Below are 24370 nucleotides of genomic sequence, written 5' to 3'. Positions count from 1 at the left end.
CTGTCTCCTAGAGATGAACGTACTTTGGTGCGAAAAGTGCAAATAAATCCCAGAACAACAGAAAAGGACCTTGTGAAGATGCTGGAGGAAACAGGTACAAAAGTATCTATATCCACAGTAAAACGAGTCCTATATCGACCTGAAAGGCCGCTCAGCAAGGAAGAAGCCACTGCTCCAAAACCACATAAAAAAAGCCAGACTACGGTTTGCAACTGCACATGGGGACAAAGATCGTGCTTTTTGGAGAAATGTCCTTTGGTCTGATGAAACAAAATTAGAACTGTTTGGCCATAATGACCATCGTTATGTGTGGAGGAAAAAGGGGGAGGCTTGCAAGCCAAAGAACACCATACCAACCGTGAAGCACGGGGGTGGCAGCATCATGTTGTGGAGGTGCATTGCTGCAGGAGGGACTGATGCACTTCACAAAATAGATGGCATCATGAGGAAGGAAAACTATGTGGATATATTGAAGCAACATCTCAAGACATCATTCAGGAAGTTAAAGCTTGGTCACAAATTGGTCTTCCAAATGGACAATGACCCCAAGCATTCTTCCAAAGTTGTGGCAAAATGGCTTAAGGACAACAAAGTCAAGGTATTGGAGTGGCCATCACAAAGCCCTGAGTTCAAACCTAAAGAAAATGTGTGGGCAGATCTGAAAAAGCGTGTGCGAGCATGAAGGCCTACAAACCTGACTCAGTTACACCAGCTCTGTCAGGAGGAATGGGCCAAAATTCACCCAATTTGTTGTGGGAAGCTTGTGGAAGGCTACCCAAAACATTTGACCCAAGTTAAACAATTTAAAGACAATGCTACCAAATAATAATTGAGTGTATGTTAACTTCTGGCCCACTGGGAATGTGATGAAAGAAAACTATACTATTATTCTGACATTTTACATTCTTAAAATAAAGTGGTGATCTTAACTGACCTAAAACAGGGAATTTTACTAGGATTAAATGTCAGGAATTGTGAAAAACTAAGTTTAAATGTATTTGGCTAAGGTTAAGGTGTGTGTAAACTTCTGACTTCAACTATAATTTTATAAATACTCTGTGGATAAGTAATACATTGATCTACACTCCCGTTCAAAGGTTTGGGGTCACTTAAAAATGTCCTGGTTTTTGAAAGAAAAGCAAGTTTTTTGGCCATTGAAGTAACATGAAATTGATCGGAAATACAGTGTATACATTGTTAATGTTGTAAATGACTATTGTAGCTGGAAACAGACTTTTTTATGGAATACTGTATATCCATAGGCGTACAGAGGCCCATTATCAGCGACCATCACTCCTGTGTTCCAATGGCACATTGGGTTAGCTAATCCAAGTTTATAATTTTAAAAGGCTAATTGATCATTAGAAAACCCCTTTGCAATTATGTTAGCACAGCTGAAAACTGTTGTGCTGATTGAAGAAAACCGGCCTTGTGGGTTCAATTACAGGCTCAAAATGGCCAGAAACAAATTACTTTCTTCTGAAACTCGTCAGTCTATTCTTGTACTGAGAAATGAAGGCTATTCCATGCGAGAAATTGCCAAGAAACAAAATATCTCGCACAACGCTGTGTGCTACTCCCTTCACAGAACAGCGCAAACTGTCTCTAACCAGAATAGAAAGAGGAGTGGGAGGCCCCGGTGCACAACTGAGCAAGAGGACAAGTACATTAGAGTGTCTAGTTTGAGAAACAGATGCCTCACAAGTCCTCAACTGGCAGCTTCATTAAATAGTACCTGCAAAACACCAGTCTCGAAGTCAACAGTGAAGAGGTGACTCTGGGATGCTAGCCTTCTATTATGACGGCAAGGAAGGACTGCATGTTGAAGAATGTGTTATCAGGAATTGTTGTCTTGCACTGGAAGATGGGACACATTAAGTAATCAGGAACATATGGCAAAAACCTTAATTCATTAAAAGAACAGTCTAATTGCTCTTTTCAATCTGTAAAGTTGAAGTGTTACAGATTCTCCGATGGTAATGTAAAGGTAATTTCAGATTGAGCCGACATGTGCAGTGTTTACTGTGAATGCAGTCTGCGGTAAAGAGGGAACATTGCCTTTAAATTTCAATCGCGCTGTAAAGCTGAACTCCCTTGGTGCGGATTGAATAGAGCCCTTAAGTATATGAAGATGCAGTATACATCCTATATACAGGAGGATATTAGTGACATGAGGTAGAGTAGAGGTGAAGAATAAAGAGGTCATACAGGACACACACACACTGGGAGGGAGGGCAGTGCCTGGGGTTCAGAGTTCATTGGAGCATGCCCAGGTGACCTGAACTGGCAGGAGCACAACCTCCCCCAGGGCCAGGTGGAACCATTAAATCCAGACAAATACTAGTTTGTTTACTTGTTTGTTTACTTGTTTCAACTACAGAAGAGGGCAAAGGGCTTGTTTATACAATCTTATTTTAATTTAAAGTGCTAGCACAGCAGGATACTGTAATAAACAGATTGTGCTAAATTCTCCAGTAAGTCCCAAAGCAGCACAAGGAGTCCAAAAGTACACAGACAACATGAATTGGCTCATTGATATTAGAGTAAAGATGGCATGAGCTGGAGTTGTGTGTTTGTGCGACCCTGAGTGTGCAGAACATTAAGAACATCTGCTCTTTCCATGACAGACTGACCAGGTGAATCCAGGTGAATCCAGGTGAACGCTGTGATCCCTTATTGATGTCACTGTAGATGAAGAGACAGGTTAAAGAAGGATTTTTAAGCCTTGAGACAATTGAGACATGGATTGTGTATGTGTTCCATTCAGAGGGTGAATGGGTAAAACAAAACATTTAAGCGCCTTTTGAATGGGGTATGGTAGTAGGTGCCAGGCGCACTGGTTTGTGTCAAGAACTGCAACACTGCTAGGTTTTTCATGCTCAACAGTTGCCCGTGTGTATCAAGAATGGTCCACCACCCAAAGGACATCAGCCAACTTGACACAACTGTGGGAAGCATTGGAGTCAACATGGGCCAGCATCCCTGTGGAACGCTGCCGCCACCTTTTAGAGTCCATGCCCCGACGAATTGAGACTGTTCTGAGGGCAAAAGGAGTTGCAACTAAATATTAGGAAGGTGTTCCTAATGTTTTCTACACTCATTGTATATCTTTATAGCCCTACAGTGTGGAGGAAATGCATTATTCGGTCATTAGATATCGCTCTGTACATGAGAGCCTACTTTAGAATGCTCTGATGGGGTTTTCACAGTGTAAAGCACTGCTATGACGAACCTGAACACAAATTCAGCAGAGCACAGGTACAGTGGCTTTGTCCCGAATGGCATCCTATTCTCTATATAGTGTGCTTCTTTTGACCAGGGCTACTGTATAGTTAAGGTGCCGTTTGGGATGCAGACACTGTGAGTAACGTTATCAAAGAGTCAATAGGCATTTCTTAGTGTGTTAGATAGTGTGACAAGCTCTAGGTGGTACTGTTCGAGACGTTGGTGGAACGTGTGGGCATGAAGGGCAGTTAACAAAGCTGCAGTGAGTCAGAAACAAGACAAAGCAGCTGTCATCTCTCTCTCTCTTGCTCTCTGTCTCTCTCTCTCCCTCTGATAAGCTTTATTAGCATAAATGACAAGGCCACTGTTGCTAAAGCAAGCTGAGATAATGACATCAACAATAACAATAATGATCTCTCTCTCTCTAGCCATCTCTTTATCTGCTGCAAACACACACACAAACTCACAAAGACACACACAAACTCAAAGACACACACAAACTTACAAAGACACACACAAACTCACACACACACAAACTCACAAAGACACACAAACATATGCAGGTAATTAAACACTCTGTAAACAAATGCCCCTATCTGGTGAGACAGCTTGCACCTCGACAAAAAAAATAAAACAAGATAAGCCGTGAAAAGAGTTCTAATTTAGGCTCCTGGCTGTTCTCCATCATTCTGCTTGTTGAAAACAAACTTTGTTTGCAAAACAACATTAAAGGTAGTAGACGGTAGCTGGTGGGCTGACAATCTCAGTAATGTGTTGCTTGCTACCAAGACTGCTATTCCATAGCATGTGTTGTGTAGAGAGGTCTTTAACACCCAGCCAGGCTAGCAATCTGACATACCCCCTGCCTGCCTGACAGCTTAGCATTTCCATGCCTGCTCCTATTGCCTATTAGAATTTGTGTTAACATGGTTATTTATCACATTTTAGAGTCATGTGTAAGATAAATCGTGACAGCATTAACTTTCTTGATCCACGGTCACACCTGTATGCATTTGGTCTTTGGTATTGAAAGAAAAAGCTGATAGAGAATTGGGGGTTTGATCTGTGTCTGACTGTCAGTCACAAGATGCTTAAGGCATTATTACCAGAGACACTAAGATGGATCTGCTCACCAGAGTGGAACAGAACAACCTCCCTAAGCACATGTAATTCAAAGATACGACGAGATAAGGCTCTATATAGAAAAAAGGCCAGAACTTGAAAGGAAATAGGGTAAAGCTTTTCTTTAAGCCTGCAATAATATAGTATGATGCCTTTATAATATTAAAATGTTATACAATTTAAATGTTTATTAGGTACACCCATCTAGTACTGGGTTGGGCCCCCTTTGCTTCCAGAACAGCCTGAATTCTCTGGGGCACGTAAATATTGCTCAATTGGTTTCAAGGGACCTAACACATGCCACAAACACACCATTACACCACCGCCACCAGCCTGTACCGTTGACACCAGGCAGGATGAGGCCATGGACTTTGGCTTACGCCAAATCCTGACTCTACCATCAGCATGACGCAACAGGAACCAGGATTCGTCGGACAAGGCAATGTTTTTCCACTCCTCAATTGTCCAGTGTTGGTGATCTTCTCGTTTTTAGCTGATAAGAATGGAACCCGGTGTGGTCGTCTCCTGCAATAGCCCATCCGTGACAAGGACCGACGAGTCGCGCGTTCCGAGATGCTGTTCTGCACACCACTGTTGTACTTTGTCATTATTTGCATGTTTCATGCCTGCCTGTTATCTTGCACAATTCTTGCCATTCTCCTTCGACTTCTCTCATCAACGAGCTGTTGTCGCCCACAGGACTGCCACTGACTGGATGTTTTTGGTTTTTTTCACCATTCTCTGTACACCATAGACACTGTCGTGTGTGAAAAGCCCAGGAGGCCGGCTGTTTCAGAGATACTGGAACTGGTGTGCCTGGCACCAATGATCACACCACTCTCAAAGTCAGTTAGGTCACTCGTTTTGCCCATTCTAACGTTCAATCAAACAGTAACTGTATGCCTCGATGCCTGTCTGCCTGCTTTATACTGCAAAGCAACCTATGGCCAAGTGACTCACTATCTATAGGAGAGAACCATTTCCGTGAACGGGGTGGGTTACCTAATAATACTTTTCCTAAGCATGTATGACCCTGTTGTCATGTCTTATAATCATCTTATAATGATCCTGACTAAATACCTTCCATTTTAAGACAGTTGAAATTACAGAGGTGGTTACGGCATGGTCAGCCACACTGGCGGGCTGACATCTGAGCTACTTATGGGCTTTAGGTGCCAGGCTGCTGCACGTGATAAGGTGACCTGGCCTGGCCTGCCTGACATACTCTCTGACGCGGTGCCCTCTCTAACTTACTCTGACTTGGCCTGCTGGGTTAATCTGAGCTGGTTTCAAACTGGATCTGAAGCTGTGGTGCCTGAGCTCATGCAGATCTGGCTGGGGTGTACCGGCAGTTTACCGACTGCTGCTAGTACTAGTGTATTCTCTCTCTCTCTCTCTCTCGCTCTCTCGCTCTCTCTGCACAGCCAGATGCATACTTACTGTCTACTCAGCTCTGAGTGTCTTAGATGTGGTTTGGACATCTGCTGGGCCTTTTCCCAGAAGCTCTCTGATGTTATTGTCTGTCAAACCCAGAAGTTATTCTGGGGCTTGTTATTTTAGCCAAATGATGACTTTTCAAAATGTCATCATTTCTAATGTTTTTGTTATTTTGAACTTGTTCAAATAACTCTTTCCAAACTTTGGGAGAAGTTTTGCTTTGTTACACAACGTTGATATGATGATGAACTCTACTCTAGTATTGACAGTGTGTTGTTGGTAGAAAACTGCTCAAATGTTTCTTCAATAAATGTGCAGAAACCAATATGTATTTGTCATTGCAACACAGCAGGAGCAGCTAAAACATAGAATAGGAGTGGTGAAACAAAGAGCAGGGATGCAGAAGAAATCAAATCTCCAAGGGCATCATTATCCTCTCATTTCTGGATTTAAAGTCCCTACACACAACATGCAGACATATAAATATATTGCACTCGATTGTCCCCCTTGGCTGGAGTTCAGAGGTCAGTCCAGAGTTAGCACCTCTCCATAACCTCTGAGTGCCTTTCAGAGAGGTTGGGTTAAAAGGGGAAGTCAAATTTCACTTGCACCTTGTGTTATCTTAATGTTAATTGACCCAACATACTGAGCACTGACCCCTTTCCTCACAGTACTGTATGTTACCCCATGCGTGCGTCCCAAATGGCACTCTAGGCGCTGATCAAAAGTATAGAAGTAGCAGCACCGGTACTCCCTGCATATAGCCTCATTATTATTATGTACTCCCTGCATATAGCCTCATTATTATTATTATTATTATGGACCCCCTGTATATAGCCTCATTATTATGGACCCCTTGTATATAGCCTCATCATTGTTATTTTATTACCAGGGACTGTAGTGATGCCTCTAACACTGAGATGCAGTGCCTTAGACCTCTGCGCCACTCAGGAGCCCAAGTTCTCTCTCTATTACTGAGTAAGCATTTCACGGTAAGACGGTAAGGTCTACAAGCGAAATGCTTGTGCTTCTAGTTCCGACCATGCAGTAATAACTAACAAGTAATCTAACAATTTCACAACAACTACCTTATACACACAAGTGTAAAGGAATGAATAACAATATGTACATACAAATATATATGGATGAGCGATGGCCGAACAGCATAGGCAAGATGCAGTAGATGGTATAGAGAACAGTATATACATATGAGATGAGTAGTGTATGTAAACATTATATAAAGTGGCATAGTTTAAAGTGACTAGTGATACATTTATTACATCCAATTTTTAATTATTAAAGTGGCTAGAGATTGAGTCAGTATGTTGGCAGCAGCCACACAATGTTAGCGATGGCTGTTTAACAGTCGGATGGCCTTGAGATAGAAGCTGTTTTTCAGTCTCTCAATCCCAGCTTTGATGCACCTGTACTGACCTCGCCTTCTGAATGATAGCTTTGTGAACAGGCAGTGGATCGGGTGGTTGTTGTCCTTGATGATCTTTTTGGCCTTCCTGTGGCATCGGGTGGTGTAGGTGTCCTGGAGAGCAGGTAGTTTGCTCCCGGTGATGCGTTGTGCAGACCTCACTACCCTCTGGAGAGCCTAACGGTTGTGAACTGAGCAGTTGCTGTACCAGGCGGTGATACAGCCCGTTTGTGAGTGATTTTGGTGACAAGCCGAATTTCTTCAGCCTCCTGAGGTTGAAGAGGCACTGTTGCGCCTGCTTCACTACGCTGTCTGTGTGGGTGGACCATTTCAGTTTGTCCATGATGTTTACGCCGAGGAACTCAAAACTTTCCACCCTCTCCACTACTGTCCCGTCGATGTGGATGGGGAGTGCTCCCTCTGCTGTTTCCTGAAGTCCAAGATCATCTCCTTTGTTTTGTTGATGATGAGTGAGAGGTTATTTTCCTGACACCACACTCCGAGGGCCTCACCTCCTCCCTGTAGGCCGTCGCGTCGTTGTTGGTAATCAAGCCTACTACTGTAGTGTCATCTGCAAACTTGATGATTGAGTTGGAGGCGTGCATGGCCACGTAGTCATGGGTGAACAGGGAGTACAGGAGAGGGCTGAGAACGCACCCTTGTAGGTCCCCAGTGTTGAGGATCAGCGGGGTGGAGATGTTGTTTCCTACCCTCACCAAATCGGGGTGGCCCGTCAGGAAGTCCAGGACCCTGTTGCACAGGGCGGGGTTGAGACTCAGGATCTCGAGCTTAATGACGAGTTTGGAGGGTACTATGATGTTAAATGCTGAGCTGTAGTTGATGAACAGCATTCTTACATAGGTATTCCTCTTGTCCAGATGGGTTAGGGCAGTGTGCAGTGTGATTGCGATTGCGTCGTCTGTGGACCTATTGAGGCGGTAAGCAAATTGGAGTGGGTCTAGGGTGTCAGGTAGGGTGGAGGTGATATGATCCTTGACTAGTCTCTCAAAGCACTTCATGATGACGGAGGTGAGTGCTACGGGGCGATAGTCATTTAGCTCAGTTACCTTAGCTTTCTTGGGAACTGGAACAATGGTGGCCCTCTTGAAGCATGTGGGAACAGCAGACTGGGATAAGGATAGATTGAATATGTCCGTAAACACACCAGCCAGCTGGTCTGCGCATGCTCTGAGGACGCGGCTAGGGATGCCGTCTGGGCTGGCAGGGTTAACACGTTTAAATGCTTTACTCACGTTGGCTGTGGTGAAGGAGAGCCCGCAGGTTTTTGTAGCGGGCTGTGTCGTTGGCACTGTATTGTCCTCAAAGCGAGCAAAGAATTTGTTGAGTTTGTCTGGGAGTAGGACATCGTGGTCCACGATGGGGCTGGTTTTCTTTTTGTAGTCTGTGGTTGACTGTAGACCCTGCCACATACCTCTCGTGTCTGAGCCGTTAAATTTCGACTCTACTTTGTCTCTATACTGACGCTTAGCTTGCTTGATTACCATGCGGAGGGAATAGCTACACTGTTTGTATTCGGTCATGTTTCCGGTCGCTTTGCCCTGATTAAAAGCAGTGGTTCGCGCTTTCAGTTTTGCACAAATGCTGCCATCAATCCACGGTTTCTGGTTGGGGAAGGTTTTAATAGTCGCTGTGGGTACAACATCACCGATGCACTTGCTAATAAACTCACTCACCGAATCAGCGTATTCATCAATGTTATTGTCCGACGCTATGAGGAACATATCCCAGTCCACGTGAACGAAGCAATCTTGAAGCGTGGAATCAGATTGGTCGGACCAGCGTTGAACAGACCTGAGCATGGGTATTTCCTGTTTTAGTTTCTGTCTATAGACTGAGAGCAACAAAATGGAGTCTTGGTCAGATTTTCCGAAAGGAGGGCGGGGCAGGGCTTTGTATGCATCGCGGAAGTTAGAGTAACAATGGTCCAGGATTGTTTCCGCCTGGGTAGCGCATTCGATATGCTGATAAAATTTAGGGAGTCTTGTTTTCAGATTAGCCTTGTTAAAATCCCCAGCAACAATGAATGCAGCCTCAGGATATGTGGTTTCCAGTCTACATAGAGTCCAATGAAGTTCATTTAAGGCCATCGATGTGTTTGCTTGGGGGGGATATATACGACTGTGATTATAATCGAAGAGATTTCTCTTGGTAGATAATGCGGTCGACATTTGATTAAGGAATTCTAGGTCAGGTGAGCAAAAGGACTTGAGTTCCTTTATGTTGTTATGATCACACCACGTCTCGTTAATCATAAGGCATACCTCCCCGCCCTTCTTCTTACCAGAGAGATGTTTGTTTCTGTCGGCGCGATGCGTGAAGAAACCAGGTGGCTGTACCGACTCCGACAGCGTGTCTCGAGTGAGCCACGTTTCCGTGAAACAAAGAACGTTACAATCTCTGATGTCTCTCTGGAAGGCAACCCTTGCTCGGATTTCGTCTACCTTGTTGTCAAGAGACTGGACGTTGGCGAGTAGTAAACTCGGGAGCTGTGCGCGATGTGCCCGTCTATGGAGCCTGACCAGAAAACCACTTCTTCTGCCCCTCCTGCGCCGCCGTTGTTTTGGGACGCCGGCTGGGATCCGATCCATTGTCCTGGGTGGTGGACCAAACAGAGGATCTGCTTCGGGAAAGTCGTATTCCTGGTCGTAGTGTTGGTAATTGAGAGAACGACAGGGAAAGAGAAGAGAGAGAACGTCCTCCTCTGTTCCCTGTATTACTGGATCACTGGAGGATATAGACAGAAGAGGAAGTTCATGCCCTGAATAGAGAGACCCTATAGTACATACTGTTCAGTACATACTGACTGGTTTATGTTCAGACAAAGAGACATTGGATGATCAATATGGAGACCCAGACAGCATAGGATGAGAGGCTGCATTAACTTCTCTAGGGTAGGGGGCAGTATTTTGACATCCGGATGAAAGGCGTGTGTAAAAGCTGTCGTGGTGAATGGACCAAACTGCAGACGGAATGTGGATTCTCATCTTTTTAATATATATGAGCAAAGCATCCACAGGAAAAACAATAAACAAACTAACGACAGGAACAGAGAAGCAGGCTCAACAAAAGCAGTGCTATCAAACAACTACCCACAAGTGACAAACAAAACACACACCTATTTATAGGACTCCCAATCAGAGGCAACTAGAAACACCTGCCTCCAATTGAGAGTCCAGCACCCAACCTACACATAGAAAACTACCCTAGAACATACACATAGAAATACAAACATAGACCAGTGACCAAAAAACCCCGTAATACATAAATAAACTACCCTCTGCCACGTCCTGACCAAACTACAATAACAAAATATCCTCTATACTGGTCAGGACGTGACAGCATGCCCGTAGTGAACTGCCTACTACTCAGGCTCAGAAGGTAGAATATGCATATTATTAGTAGATATGGATAGAAAACACTCTGTTTCTAAAACTGTTTGAATGATGTCTGTGAGTATAACAGAACTCATATGGCAGGCAAAAACCTGAGAAAAATCCAACCAGGAAGTGTGGAAATCTGAGGTTTGTAGTTTTTCAAGTGATTGCCAATACAGTATACAGTGATTTAGGGTTCATTTTGCACTTCCTAAGGCTTCCACTAGACGTCAACAGTCTTTAGAACGTTGTTTCATGCTTCTACTGTGAATGGGGAGAGAATAAGAACTCCTGGAGTCAGATGACTGAGAGAGTGACATGAGTTCAGTGGCGCACACTCACGTGAGAGTTAGCTGTGTTCCTTTTCTTTTTTGAAGACATTGGAATTGTCCGGTTGGAATATTACTGAAGATTTATGATAAAAACATCCTAAAGATTGATGCTATACATCGTTTGACATGTTTCTACGAACGTAAATATAACTTTTTTTGACTTTTCGTCATGACATTTTGTGCGCGTTTCCTGCATTTGGAGTAGTGGAACAAAAAGCGTGAACAAAAAGCGTGAACAAAAAGGAGGTATTTGGACATAAATTATGGACTTTATCGAACAAAACAAACATTTATTGTGGAACTGGGAATCCTGGGAGTGCATTCTGATGAAGATCATCAAAGGTAAGTGAATATTTATAATGTAACTTTTGTCATTTCTGTTGACTCCAAAATGGTGGGTATCTGTATGGCTTGTTTTGATATTTGAGCGCTGTACTCAGATTATTGGAAAATGTTCTTTCACCGTAAAGCTTTTTTGAAATCTGACACAGCGGTTGCATTAAGGAGAAGTGCATCTATAATTCTTTGAATAACTGTTGAATATTTTATCAACGTTTATGATGAGTATTTCTGTAAATTGATGTGCCCATTCACCGGAAGTATTGGGAGGCAAAACATTTCTGAACATTACACACCAATGTAAAATGGGGTATTTGGATATAAATATGAACTTTATCAAGCAAAACATACATGTATTGTGTAACATGAAGTCCTATGAGTGCCATCTGATGAAGATCATCAAAGGTTAGTGATTCATTTTAGCTGTATTTCTGGTTTTTGTGACGCCTCTCCTTGCTTGGAAAATGGCTGTGTGGTTTTTCTTGTCTCGGCGCTGTCCTAACATAATCTAATGTTATGCTTTCGCCGTAAAGCCTTTTTGAAATCGGACAATGAGGTTGGATTACGAGAAGTGTATCTTTAAAATGGGATATAATAGTTGTATGTTTGAGAAATTTGAATTATGAGATTTTTGTTGTTTTGAATATGCCGCCCTGCAATTTCACTGGCTGTTGAATAGTGTGTCCCGCAGGTGGGACGCTAGCATCCCACATACCCCAGAGAGGTTAAAGACTGCAATCAATCCTATAGACACAAGGAACTGTATTTCCACTGAAATACCTTTGCATGTATACAATTAATAGTAAACATACAAAAGAATGACCCTCCATAACTGTCCAACACATCAGGATGCAGAGTGAAATATCTGACTTCACCAGAGAACAGAGAGAGGTGACAAAGCCTGACTAAATATCCGCTAAATATCCGCTCTTTCATCGGCCTTCCACCTGACGTTTGCCAGGCCTGATACGGATCAAGCCGCGAAGCAATAGAGGCTTATCAGTTTCCCTTCCCTTTATCAAGTTCCTGTTTTAACTGATGGATGGGGGGCAAGTCTGCACAGGGAAAGAGTCATTGTTAGTAGTTTCACAGTTCTCCAGAAACAGGGACCTAACACTTGTAGGTCTAACAAGGCCTCTTATCTAAACAAATAGAGGTGTCATAGGTTATTAACAGAGACTGGACAACTCCCCAAAATCAGAAAACTACACCATCCCTATTTATGTATCAATAAGGAGAAGGGACACCATAGTGTTAGCTTTAGACGTGGGGGTGGGGTTGGCAGTGCCCATCGGGACACCTTAGTGTTAGATTTAGATGTGGGGGTGGCAGTGCCCGTCTTGTAAAAGAGGTTTAATATCTATTTCAAGATGACAAATCTTGAACTTGAACATTGACTTGATTGTGCTGCACTGCTGCACACTCACACACATTATGCAAACACAAAGTTACCCGTAAGTGTAAGAATCTTGAGCACAGATGACACATTATCAGCATGTTGAGAGAGTGAGACGACACCCATTATGATCCGTTTACAGTGCAAAGTGCACTCTTAAAACCCCACAACACCTGGTTCAAACACCCACTGACCTATTACTCTTCATCAGTCTCTGTGTAGGTATTACCAGCCAAGCACTTTCACCTGCATTATACTAGGTGTCAGTGATGGGATCTGCCTGCATATGTCCTCGCCGTACTCTCAAAGCATGGATGTTGTGTTATCTGGGCTCAAGATTGCACCCGACCACCACTGATAACAGTTGACCCTTGGAATGGCACCTACATTCAGCCATTACCTTATGTTCACTTCCCAGAGTGTCACGTTGGCATAAAGGATCGGGAGACAGATGCAGGAATGCGCAATATGGGTTTTTATTACACCCAAATTACGGCGTGGGGGGAAGTGCACGGGGACGAAGACCAAACAAACACTATACAAAAACACAGGGTTGAAACCCAAACAAAAGAGCGAGGAGTACCTCGCTAACACAAGCGCACAATGATTATTAACACACGGGACGAGACCTGTAATCATCTGCGCAATCCACAATGTCACGAAAGCCAAAACACACAGCACAGGTACTCACATGCACCAACGGACATAGTAACAATAATCGACCGCCCAATGGAAACCAAAGGGCACATATATACAAATACAATCAGTGAGAATAGGGGCCAGGTGTGCATAGTGAAAGTTCCAGAGGGATCCGTGACACAGAGAGAACGTTACATCATGCAAGAAATTGTGATTTTTGCCCATTTCAAGTTCAAAGTCAATGCTACTGCAAGTTCAAAGACAATTCTACTGCAATATCAAAGACAATTCTACTGCAAAATCAAAGACAATTCTACTGCAATATCAAAGACAATTCTACTGCAAGTTCAAAGACAATTCTACTGCAAGTTCAAAGACAATTCTACTGCAAGTTCAAAGACAATTCTACTGCAATATCAAAGACAATTCTACTGCAATATCAAAGACAATTCTACTGCAAGTTCAAAGACAATTCTACTGCAAGTTCAAAGACAATTCTACTGCAATATCAAAGAAAATTATACTGCAAGTTCAAAGACAATTCTACTGCAAGTTCAAAGACAATGCTACTGCAAAATCAAAGACAATGATACTGCAAAATCACAGACAATTCTACTGCAAGATCACAGACAATGGTACTGCAATATCACAGACGATGCTACTGCAAGATCAAAGACAATGCTACTGCAAGATCACAGACAATGCTACTGCAAGATCACAGACAAGTGTTGCAGTGTACCATATACAGTATGTATGCTACAACCCCTGAAAAATGACATTGGGAAATTCCATGACTCTGTTGGCCTGTTTCATTCACAGTGCAGTGCGGCAAAAAATACTTTTATCTTTCCCTTCTTTGAACCTTTTCATAATCCATCGTTACAAAATTTGCATCGCTGACGACCTAAAAATACATGCAAATAAATAAACCAAAACCTAAAAGTGATATATAAATAGCAGCTGGGGTCGGCAATTGTGCTGTGTCTTGCCTTGGCTTCCTCCTCAGGCCTACAGTCTAGCAGCACCTGCACGGCCAGGAGCAGAACAGGGTGGGGAGAGGGCGCTGGGGGGGTTAGTGTGATGGGCGTAGGGGACAGGACAAGGGAGTGAAGGGAAGAACAATAGCAAGGCCACATGGTGGAACTAGAGCGAGACAGCCAGTCTGCCGGCCGCCCAGCCCCAGGAGGAACCTCAGCGTCACAAAGGAAAAGGCTTCTCTGGAGCACTCCCCGCACGCGCACACAGACACACACATGACAGACATACAGATATACACACACACGACAGACATACAGATACACACACACACACACACATACACGACAGACATACAGATACACACACATATACACACAGAACAATAGAGACCCCCAGCCATCCCCGGTCCGGCAAGCCCTGCCCCGAACATGACTCCAGCTCCAGGGACTTAACGCACACAACCGAAGGAACAGGCAGTCCTGTCAGAGAGGGAGGGAGCGAGGGAGTGAGGTTTACAAAAGGTTAGAAGAACTGCTCTGCATGTAGAGATCCACCACTATGCCCTGTTGCACATTGATGTAGTGCTGAGGTGTACAAGATTACTGCTCACATCAGCATCCAATCTATACAGTATGGGTTGAGAAAATGTTTATTCAACCATTGTGTTAGGTTTAGGGCCTAGCTCGATGGGACAGCCTGACCTGAATGGGTCAAGCTGAACTGAATGGGACAACCTGGTTATGTAGATAAAGGTAAAATAAATAAAATACATACAATTCAACAACAAAAATATATTTTCGTCTTGTCTTCAAGAGTCAGAAACGGAATTGAAATGTGTGTCTGCATGCAACTGCTGTTTTTGACCTCTTGGGTAACTTATGGGCACAATCCAATTGCTTTTTCCTCTGTCTGAGAACTATGTGATTGTTTTTAACATTGACCTCATCAACGATCACATTTTCCATCTCATATTGTGTGTGTGTGTGTGTGTGTGTGTGTGTGTGTGTGTGTGGTCACTGAGAGTGTGCCTCACTGATGGATAATAGCCCACTTGTTAAATCAACACGTGTAATAAAGCCACGGCAACAGGAAGAGACAGTCGAGTGATGCACAGCTGAAACAGACCAAATGTTTTGCTTGGGATGTGAAAGAATCAACAGTGTGTCTCCATGGTCCCCCTCTGGGCACATGATGGGGAAGCAAGGGTCAGCTCCAACACAGTGGACTGACGCAACACACATACACCCTGGCCTCAATGTACCGCCCAGCAGCACCAATCCTACACAAATGGCGCCTAACACACAATACACTGATTCATCCAAAAACAACAGAGACTAAAGTCAGTTGTGTGTCGCTGTCTACGACATAACGCCAGTGATTAATACCCACAAGAATGTGCCAAATGCTAGGAATCCTCTCTCTGAGGTCCTAGAACCAGAACCGGGTTGTTTCTGCGTGATTATTTTGTGTTCCCTTTAAAGGAAAGGTCTCAATCAGTGCTTGTTCATCTCCATCATTAACTCTCACCCATTCCAGTCTTTCCTGTATGGAGACTACCTTTTCATCCCCTTTGACTCTTGGGTCGTCACTCTTTAAGCCAGCCAGCTGCTTTTGACACACGGCTGAGAGATTGACGAGAAAGAAGAAAAGTCGGCAGTAGCAACAGAAGCCCTGTTTATACCTGCCGTTAATATGCGTCCTTTGTCCTGATCATGTCCTGATCTTGACCTGATTTTGTCTGTTTACACTTAGAAGATCTGATCACAATCATATCACAATGTGTCTTTTAACCGTCTACACAAAACGTGGACAAAATCAGGACAAAGACTGCACATTAGAACCAGGTACAAATAGGGCTTAAATGCTTAGGTCAGAATCATCAAATAGAAGGAGGTGTGAGACCAGGGGTGTCATGCACCCCAACAATCTGAGGGGGCACAAAGTACGTGAGGATGGCTGGGGGGTGGTCCGGAGGGGGGCAAGGCCCCACATCTGTATGTTGTTTTTTTTGCATTTTTCAAAAACAGCTTTTTCCTGCATTCTACAGCCATAATCCTTTTGCTTAACAGAAAAAAAGGGCTATTGAGATTTAGCGCTGAGTGTGATATGCTGAATGGTCATTCACAGTCAGTCTGTTTTCAATTGTGTTTTATAACCCTCCTTAACAGGAGATGCCAGTAAAGATTTAATTGCTTTGTTGTGGTGAACACTTGAAACCAAAGGAGTTGCTCAGCAGATGGGATGCATGGTTCACAAAGTTCTTACCAGAACAAACCTGGACTGATGCATTATAATCTGTTTACTGATATATCCTTTCCCAATTTACAACTTCTGGGATCTGTCTGTGTGGCAATCTGACCCAGGGAATTGAGGGAAACCAATGTCTGTTTTAGGAGATGCATTTAAGAGTTTAGATAACCATAAAACTTAAATGAAACACTGTCTCAAATAGCCACCTGTCCCTTTTAATAGCTGGGCATCGGCACACATTTCAACAAATAAACGCCTGTTTCAAAATAAACGCTGGGTCTAAATGAATTGTTTACGAGGTTACCATGGACACAGTTCTGATATTCCCATTGTGATGTGCATGAAAAATATATGTAAAAAATGATCTCGTCATAGCTAGCCATGGCGCCACCAAAATGAAAACAGAACATCAAATTCATGGTGCTGAAACGTGAAATCTGGGGTGTATGATAGGCAGCCTAGTCTTTGCAAGTCTGATCTGCAATGGATTTCTTATTATAATGTTTATAATGGTCACAATAAACGGTGTGGTAGTCTTTGCAACATTTTATTGAGCAAAATATGTGTGCATTAAGGAAATAGACACCTGCCTCCAATAGAAAACTGTCTCTAATAAGAGTCGGTTGTGTTCAGTGATTCACTATTCATTTGTTATGGTACTTCTTGGTTTTAAACTCCTATAGAAATGTCTTCAGTTAACATTAAAATGTAGCTCTATGATTTGTCACTAGTGTCTTTTTCAAGAATATGCAACTCATTTGAGAGATTAAGGAACAATAGAGCTACATTTAGGAGCGAGTTTGTATTAAAGATTTGGTTAATATAAGCCTAGTATTACGCCAGGAATTATAACAGAGAAAATGTTGAGAAGGGGTAGCTTTTTCCTCCTTTATCAAGAAAGTAAATGTGAGTCATGAGGATAACTTGTGGTTGTTTATACTTGGTTCTAACATGTGGCCTTTGTCCTGAAATTTGTCCACATTCTGATTGTGCCCGGATTTTTAGAGTGTAAAAGACGCATTGTGATCTGATTGTGATCAGATCTTATAAATAAAAAGAAACCAGATCAGGACATGATCAGGACAAAGGACGAATGTTAGAATCAGGTATGAACGGGGCTTTAGTTCCTCTTTTTAAAGCACATGGTTAAAACCGGTCTACACCGGAATCAGAGGCTAGTCCCACTGATCATAAAATCCTGTCTCCCTCTCTCTTTCTCTTTCTCTTGCTCCGTCTCTACCGGTCACCATGGCAATGGCCCAAACATAAAGGCTAAAAGGTTGTGTGCCACAGTGTCTGTTAACATCAAAGTGTTGCAGCACTGATCGCTGTATGAAAGGGAGGAAGAGGGCGGGAGAGGAGGACAGCCCTGAGTTAAACATATCACCCAGCCACCTAGACAATTGGTTTAAATATTTTGCTTTCTTTTAGCTTTGTTTTCCGAAACAATTGGGTAGCCTTAAAAGGAAAAGAGGGAAATAAATGCTGTCCTCTGCGAGATGATACACAGAGCAACCGAACTGGAGCAACTGGTTATGCAAAAACCCCAAAAATGGACTCTAAATCTATATCAATAATGTCAGACACTTTGTTTGAAACAGAGGTGGACAGTTTCCTTTTTATTGTGTTTATGAAACAAAAAGTTGTGTTTGATCTTCACAGTTTTTAACAGCAGCTAAGTCTGTGCATTTGTGTGTGGGTGACAGAAAGAGACTGAGAGACTGAGAGAGAGAGGTGTTTTACGACGACTTAGCGCCAGCATGCCTGACAAACGTGGATATTCACCTGAGAAATCCCGCAGGCTAGGGTTTCCTGTGTCTACGCTTCCCACTGCAGCGGGAGGGCGGCACATGCAGAGGCCAGGTACAGTCAGATGTCAGGTGATGCATCAGAACTGGTTTGAGCCGGCAGAGAGACTATCAAAGCAATGAGATTAGCAGACATCCACTCGCTGATCCCCTTGGCTCCAGCTAAGCCAACCCATAGCAAAACCCTGACCAAAATTACAGACTTGATAAAAACCCAAACACTGTGTGAAAATATGGAAACTGTTATTAGACATTTTAATAGGTGACACTTATAATATGTCTCCTGTACTGTCTGATGAGAGACAGTTAAAGGCATTGTGTTGTATAACCTCTAATGCAGCAGGCCTAAACCCTGTAATACTACTTAAACAAGCTCTTATCTGCAGAGTGTGGACGTTGAGATACACCTTACACAAACACTGCTGGGCACTGCAGAAAACCTCCCCAGCAGAACTGGTTTGCACTGGTCTGGAGGAAGCCCCATGAGGGAAACCTGATAAAGGTTAACCACATCAAGCCATGTGTAACTTTACCCCCCCCCACCCCCCCCACGAAACACCTTTTTTTCAACATTGACAGAGAGAAAGTGAAATCATGAGAGAATTTCAGAGAAATTAGCTATAGTTCCTAGAATACATGACTTGACATTTATTCATTGTCATTTGCTATTATTTCATATTCTTATGATGAATATGAATACGTAACTTGATATGATAACGAATAATGATATCATAATTATCATTTTATGGCAATGAAAAGACAGACTTCTTCTTGTTCTGTTTGCATAGGGATCTATGGGCTCCTGAGTGGTGCCGCAGTCTAAGGCACTCAGGGCTATCTCAGTGCTACAGACATCCTGGTTCGAATCCAGTCAATATCACAACCGGCTGTGATTGGGAGTCCCATAGGGCGGCGCACAATTGGCCCAGTGTTGTCCGGGTTTGGCTGGTGTAGGCCATCATTGTAAATAAGAATTTGTTCTTAACTGACTTGACTAATTATATAAAGGTTGGAGAGGCCATAAATTATGTAAGGCTGGATGCAGGTGAAGAGGGGCCACACTAACGTTTACACTACACTGTGTGTTAACCCATTTCAAGACAAATGTGTGCAGTATTATACGTTTTAAAGTGCTAAGCACCCCTCTCTATGAATGTCTCCCTTCAAACAACTAAAATGAATCTATAATAGTGTATAAGGGTGTAACTTGATGGAATTAGGGATGAAGCCCATTTTAAACTAATAATACTAAAAAAGACAGTGTATTTACAATCTAACCTGAAAAGATAACTATCAGAGATCATTCAGAGTTTGTATAAAACAATAATATGATGCAGTCATTCGAAATGAAAGCAAAGATAATAGAAGTTATATTTCAATAATCATTTATTAAAGAAATTGCAAAAGGACATTTCATAAATGCATGTCATCATGATCCTATAAAATGTTTTGACAAATAAATTGGTGGCTACCATTAAACAGTGCTATTAGCAGGTATCACAAAGTTAAAATGGTACAGAGAAAAGGCATGTGTTTTCACAGGAACAGGCATTTTCAGGCAGTTTATCTTATTACAGTTATTATTCACCAGCAAATAGGCACCTATGAGGTGCACATTGACAGCCGAGCATTCAACAGAATGCATAGTCAGTCAGGGAGAGCGTCATGTCTCCCTGTTTCTTTGCTCGGGACAACAGCCCCCAGTATTCCCATTCTCCCCTTTCTTCTTCCAGCACGTTGTATCCATACGAACCAGTGCATGATGTTATTACGCATGGAGCGCATCTTCATGGAATAGTCATACTTTGTTGCCTTCGAAGACAGTGGTTTGAATTTAGGCTTCCTCTATTCCAGGACGCTGCTTCTCCTTCTCCTTGCCAGGTGACAGGTCGGCGTCACCTGCCAAACCACCACAGCGTCATTCTAGTGCACTTCAATTCAACTCGTTCAGTAGAGCCGAGAGAGAATGTTCAACGCAGTTTCAGCATGTGGCGAACCATGCCTACAATCTGGAGGAACTTGTCCTTCTTTCGCTGCTTGAGCGCCATCAGGGCTTTGGCCGTCTCCGCTGGATCTTGGGTGAAGGAGAAGATGCTCCTCACCCTCTCCTCCGCTTTCATGTCCCCCGTTTTCTGGAACAGCCTCATCAGTGCGTCCTGGTTGACATTCTCGAATATGTTGGGAACGGCCTTCTTGCGGTGCGCTGTGTCGAATTTGTTCGCGTGGACCGATGGACTGACACGGCGGGAGTCGGAGTGTACAACGTAGTTAGACATCTTGTTGACTCTCTCTTTTTAGTTGGTCCAGCAACTTCTTTGACTGGGGTTGTATGAGGGAGAGGGAACACTACTCGCTCGTGCGCTGGGGATTGGAGTGAGTGAGTACTGTGAGCGCCGCCTGCGCTATTTAAAGGGCTGCTAGGGACGCTCATGCTGTCAAGCCCCAGTTACAGAAGTGACATCACTGGTCGTGCTACCCTCCCGCAGGGAACGCCTCTGTACTGTTGCTGTGCGCACATCAAACCGACTAAAACAGTAATTATGTATCATCCAGTAGAGGCAGAGCCTACTGAGGTGCATGATGTGTGCAAATGTTCCGTAGCCCGTATCTACTGTGTATTGAGAAGGCAGTTGTCACAAGTTCAGTAAATACATGTAAACATATGTCTGTTCCCACAAAGGACATGTAAAGGAATTTCGATCTCAATTGCCACACACTGTAGCTAGTTGAGTCATTATAGTACAGAATAACTTAAATTGTTATTTCCATCTTTGTCTTGAAAAGCATCATATCCTGTTGTTAATAGTTCAAGAGTCCCTGTTTAGATGTGATAGTGTGTTTTGGTTGCATAGGACCATAGTTTAGGCCCACATGTTTCTTCAAACCATTGTCTTTTCATTTTCAACCCACAATTCTCATAGCTCTGTCTCACTTTAAATGAAGAGAAAACGTCTATGCAGTCTTTCTGAAGATACTTGCTATGGCAGTTGGCAAATTGTTTCTACAATGAGTAATAATCCTCTTACAATTAACCATCCATTCCTGGAGATATCCAAATTAAACCTTGATCAGCTTTAATAAAGGCATCCTGAACTTTACTCAAAATGTTCCTTCAGTTGAGCATTAAATAAATATCAATGTTCATAATGGGAATTCCTAGATGAAGAGAAAGGAGAGCAGACACAGATCAAATCAATCAAAATAATGTTGGTTTAATTACAAGTTGCAACAGGGAGACACCTCCAGAGAAATGTCTAACAGGCCTTCTCTGAGAAGGCATTTCTAAATGAATCAGACAGTACGACATGTTCTGTAAACATCAGCTCAACATCAGCTGCTACAGAATCACACCGTCTCACATATACAGTACATTATCAGTGTGTCCCAGGCCCAGAATGGCGTCAAACTTTAACCATAACATTCAACGATGGCAGACATTTCATACTGGCAGTTAAGCAGATCCAAGGTAGGTACATCAGTATTATAGTTACAACAGATAATTGTAGAAAATGAGGTATTGACACATACTTGGTTGAGTCCTGTTTCCCTTCCCCCAAAGGTATACATCTGTCTGCGTCTCCCATACCATCAAGGTACATATCAGTCCATATCAACAGTTAATCAAACACAGGAAATAGTGAACCAAATAATCCCCACTACAGTGTTGTATTGTATTAAACTGTTACTGGGTCAATCCACCAATTAGGTGTTTTTTGAGTATTGTAACTTGGAAAAAGGCACTAATTTCTTGAAATGACTCTGACTTTATTTACTGTAAGATGAATATAGGTGACATTCAATAATTCCAGCTGGTAGCACTATAAATACCCTTCGTTATGTTTTCCAAACCACGGGGAAGGTTTGTTTACTGGCAGGTCTGTCTGGGCTGGAGGGGAGTGAACTGAAACCCAGCCCCATACTGATGGCTGTTGATAACAGAGAGTACGTCCCAAATGGCAGCCTATTCCCAATGGGCAGTGGTCAGAAGTAGTGTACTATATAGGGAATAGGGTGCCATGGGGACAGAGCCAGAGAAAGGTGTTCCCCTTAAGAGACTTTGGAATATATAAACTTCACTTAATACATAAACCTCTAGGGCACATATCCTGGAAATACCCACTGTGAATGTTCATAGAGCTTCAACCCTCAAGCTACACTCATTCCTCAACCTACTCACTACACAACCCCTCCTTCACTCTGTTTTTGTACAGGGCTGTCTGTATACTGTCTCGCCACAGGATACCTGGCTGTCTCGAGCTGTCATGGCAGTTATGACAGAGGACACAGAATATTAGCCAGGTTCCGGATCGTCGGAGTCGGCAAAAATGGAATGTTTATGACATAAAAGTAGTTCAGAGCAGAGACACAGTCAGACCAGCGCTACACAATGAGATCTCTCAGCTCAGCCAGAGGGGAAACGGATGTGCAGCGGTTTGGGCCATTCTCCCATACACACAGAGTGTCTCCATATTAACCACATTAATAACAAAAGAGTGCTAAATGTAACGAGGGTCAAAGGTCTTATCATCCTTCTTCCCCTTGGGGTCAACTCTGTGGAGACACTCTGGGGAGAGTCTCCTTCTACAGACATAAACCGTCTCCGCAGGCTTGGCAGAACACTTTATTATAGTTTGCCATATCTCAATGTCTAAATCATGAATGTGTCCTCAAAACAGTGACATCTGGTATTTTGGTATTTTATTAGGATCCCCAATAGCTGTTGCGAAATCAGCAGCTACTCTTCCTGGGGTCCACACAATCGCTGATATGAGAACACATAGGGGAGAACATGCTTAGCATACGTGTTTCTTGATTTCTAAATAATGTACATTTGAGGGAGTCATTTTGAAAATTGACGTAGCGATCTAGATCAACAGTGTCAATGTCCTTCTGTAGCTACCTCTATCCCCTGTCTCCATGTCTTTCTGTAGCTACCTCTATCCCCTGTCCCCATGTCTTTCTGTAGCTACCTCTATCCCATGTCCCCATGTCTTTCTGTAGCTACCTCTATCCCCTGTCTCCATGTCTTTCTGTAGCTACCTCTATCCCCTGTCCCCATGTCTTTCTGTAGCTACCTCTATCCCCTGTCCCCATGTCTTTCTGAAGCTACCTCTATCCCCTGTCTCCATGTCTTTCTGTAGCTACCTCTATCCCCTGTCCCCATGTCTTTCTGTAGCTACCTCTATCCCCTGTCTCCATGTCTTTCTGTAGCTACCTCTATCCCATGTCCCCATGTCTTTCTGTAGCTACCTCTATCCCCTGTCTCCATGTCTTTCTGTAGCTACCTCTATCCCATGTCCCCATGTCTTTCTGTAGCTACCTCTATCCCATGTCCCCATGTCTTTCTGTAGCTACCTCTATCCCCTGTCCCCATGTCTTTCTGTAGCTACCTCTATCCCCTGTCCCCATGTCTTTCTGAAGCTACCTCTATCCCCTGTCTCCATGTCTTTCTGTAGCTACCTCTATCCCCTGTCCCCATGTCTTTCTGAAGCTACCTCTATCCCCTGTCCCCATGTCTTTCTGTAGCTACCTCTATCCCCTGTCCCCATGTCTTTCTGTAGCTACCTCTATCCCATGTCCCCATGTCTTTCTGTAGCTACCTCTATCCCCTGTCCCCATGTCTTTCTGTAGCTACCTCTATCCCCTGTCCCCATGTCTTTCTGTAGCTACCTCTATCCCCTGTCCCCATGTCTTTCTGTAGCTACCTCTATCCCATGTCCCCATGTCTTGAACTTGTCTACATCTTGTTTTATGAAGGTATGTGAGCTACATCATATGACACCATATGGTGCCACCGATAACCACAATCTCCTCTAATATCAGTAGAAATTCAATAATATTGATGTTACGGCCAGTGTTCTGAGTTAGCTTTCTAGTGGTTTGAATGAGCTAAACTGTTTTTATTTGATGTCTTCTCCATCCTGTCTGTGCATGCTTGGCTTACCTAACTCTAACACAGCTGGAGTTTGACTTGTACCATTGTAGGATATTCTTGCAATTCCCCTGTGTCTGGAGTGGATGATTTC

The 24370-nt window shown here is 43.2% G+C and overlaps 1 protein-coding gene across 1 annotated transcript; it reads right to left on the bottom strand.

Moving 5' to 3' along the window:
• Positions 1 to 19712: 19712 nt before the first annotated feature.
• Positions 19713 to 20740, bottom strand: tcima (transcriptional and immune response regulator a). The gene has a single exon (XM_029763409.1). It carries the CDS (start codon positions 20618 to 20620, stop codon positions 20315 to 20317), a length of 306 nt encoding a protein of 101 aa, XP_029619269.1. The 5' UTR covers positions 20621 to 20740; the 3' UTR covers positions 19713 to 20314.
• Positions 20741 to 24370: the final 3630 nt, after the last annotated feature.

Source organism: Salmo trutta, chromosome 9 (assembly GCF_901001165.1).
Source record: "Salmo trutta chromosome 9, fSalTru1.1, whole genome shotgun sequence".
In the NCBI taxonomy this organism is placed as follows: Eukaryota; Metazoa; Chordata; class Actinopteri; order Salmoniformes; family Salmonidae; genus Salmo; species Salmo trutta.
Note: the sequence above shows the minus strand (reverse complement) of the source record. Positions and strands in the feature narration are given on the sequence as shown.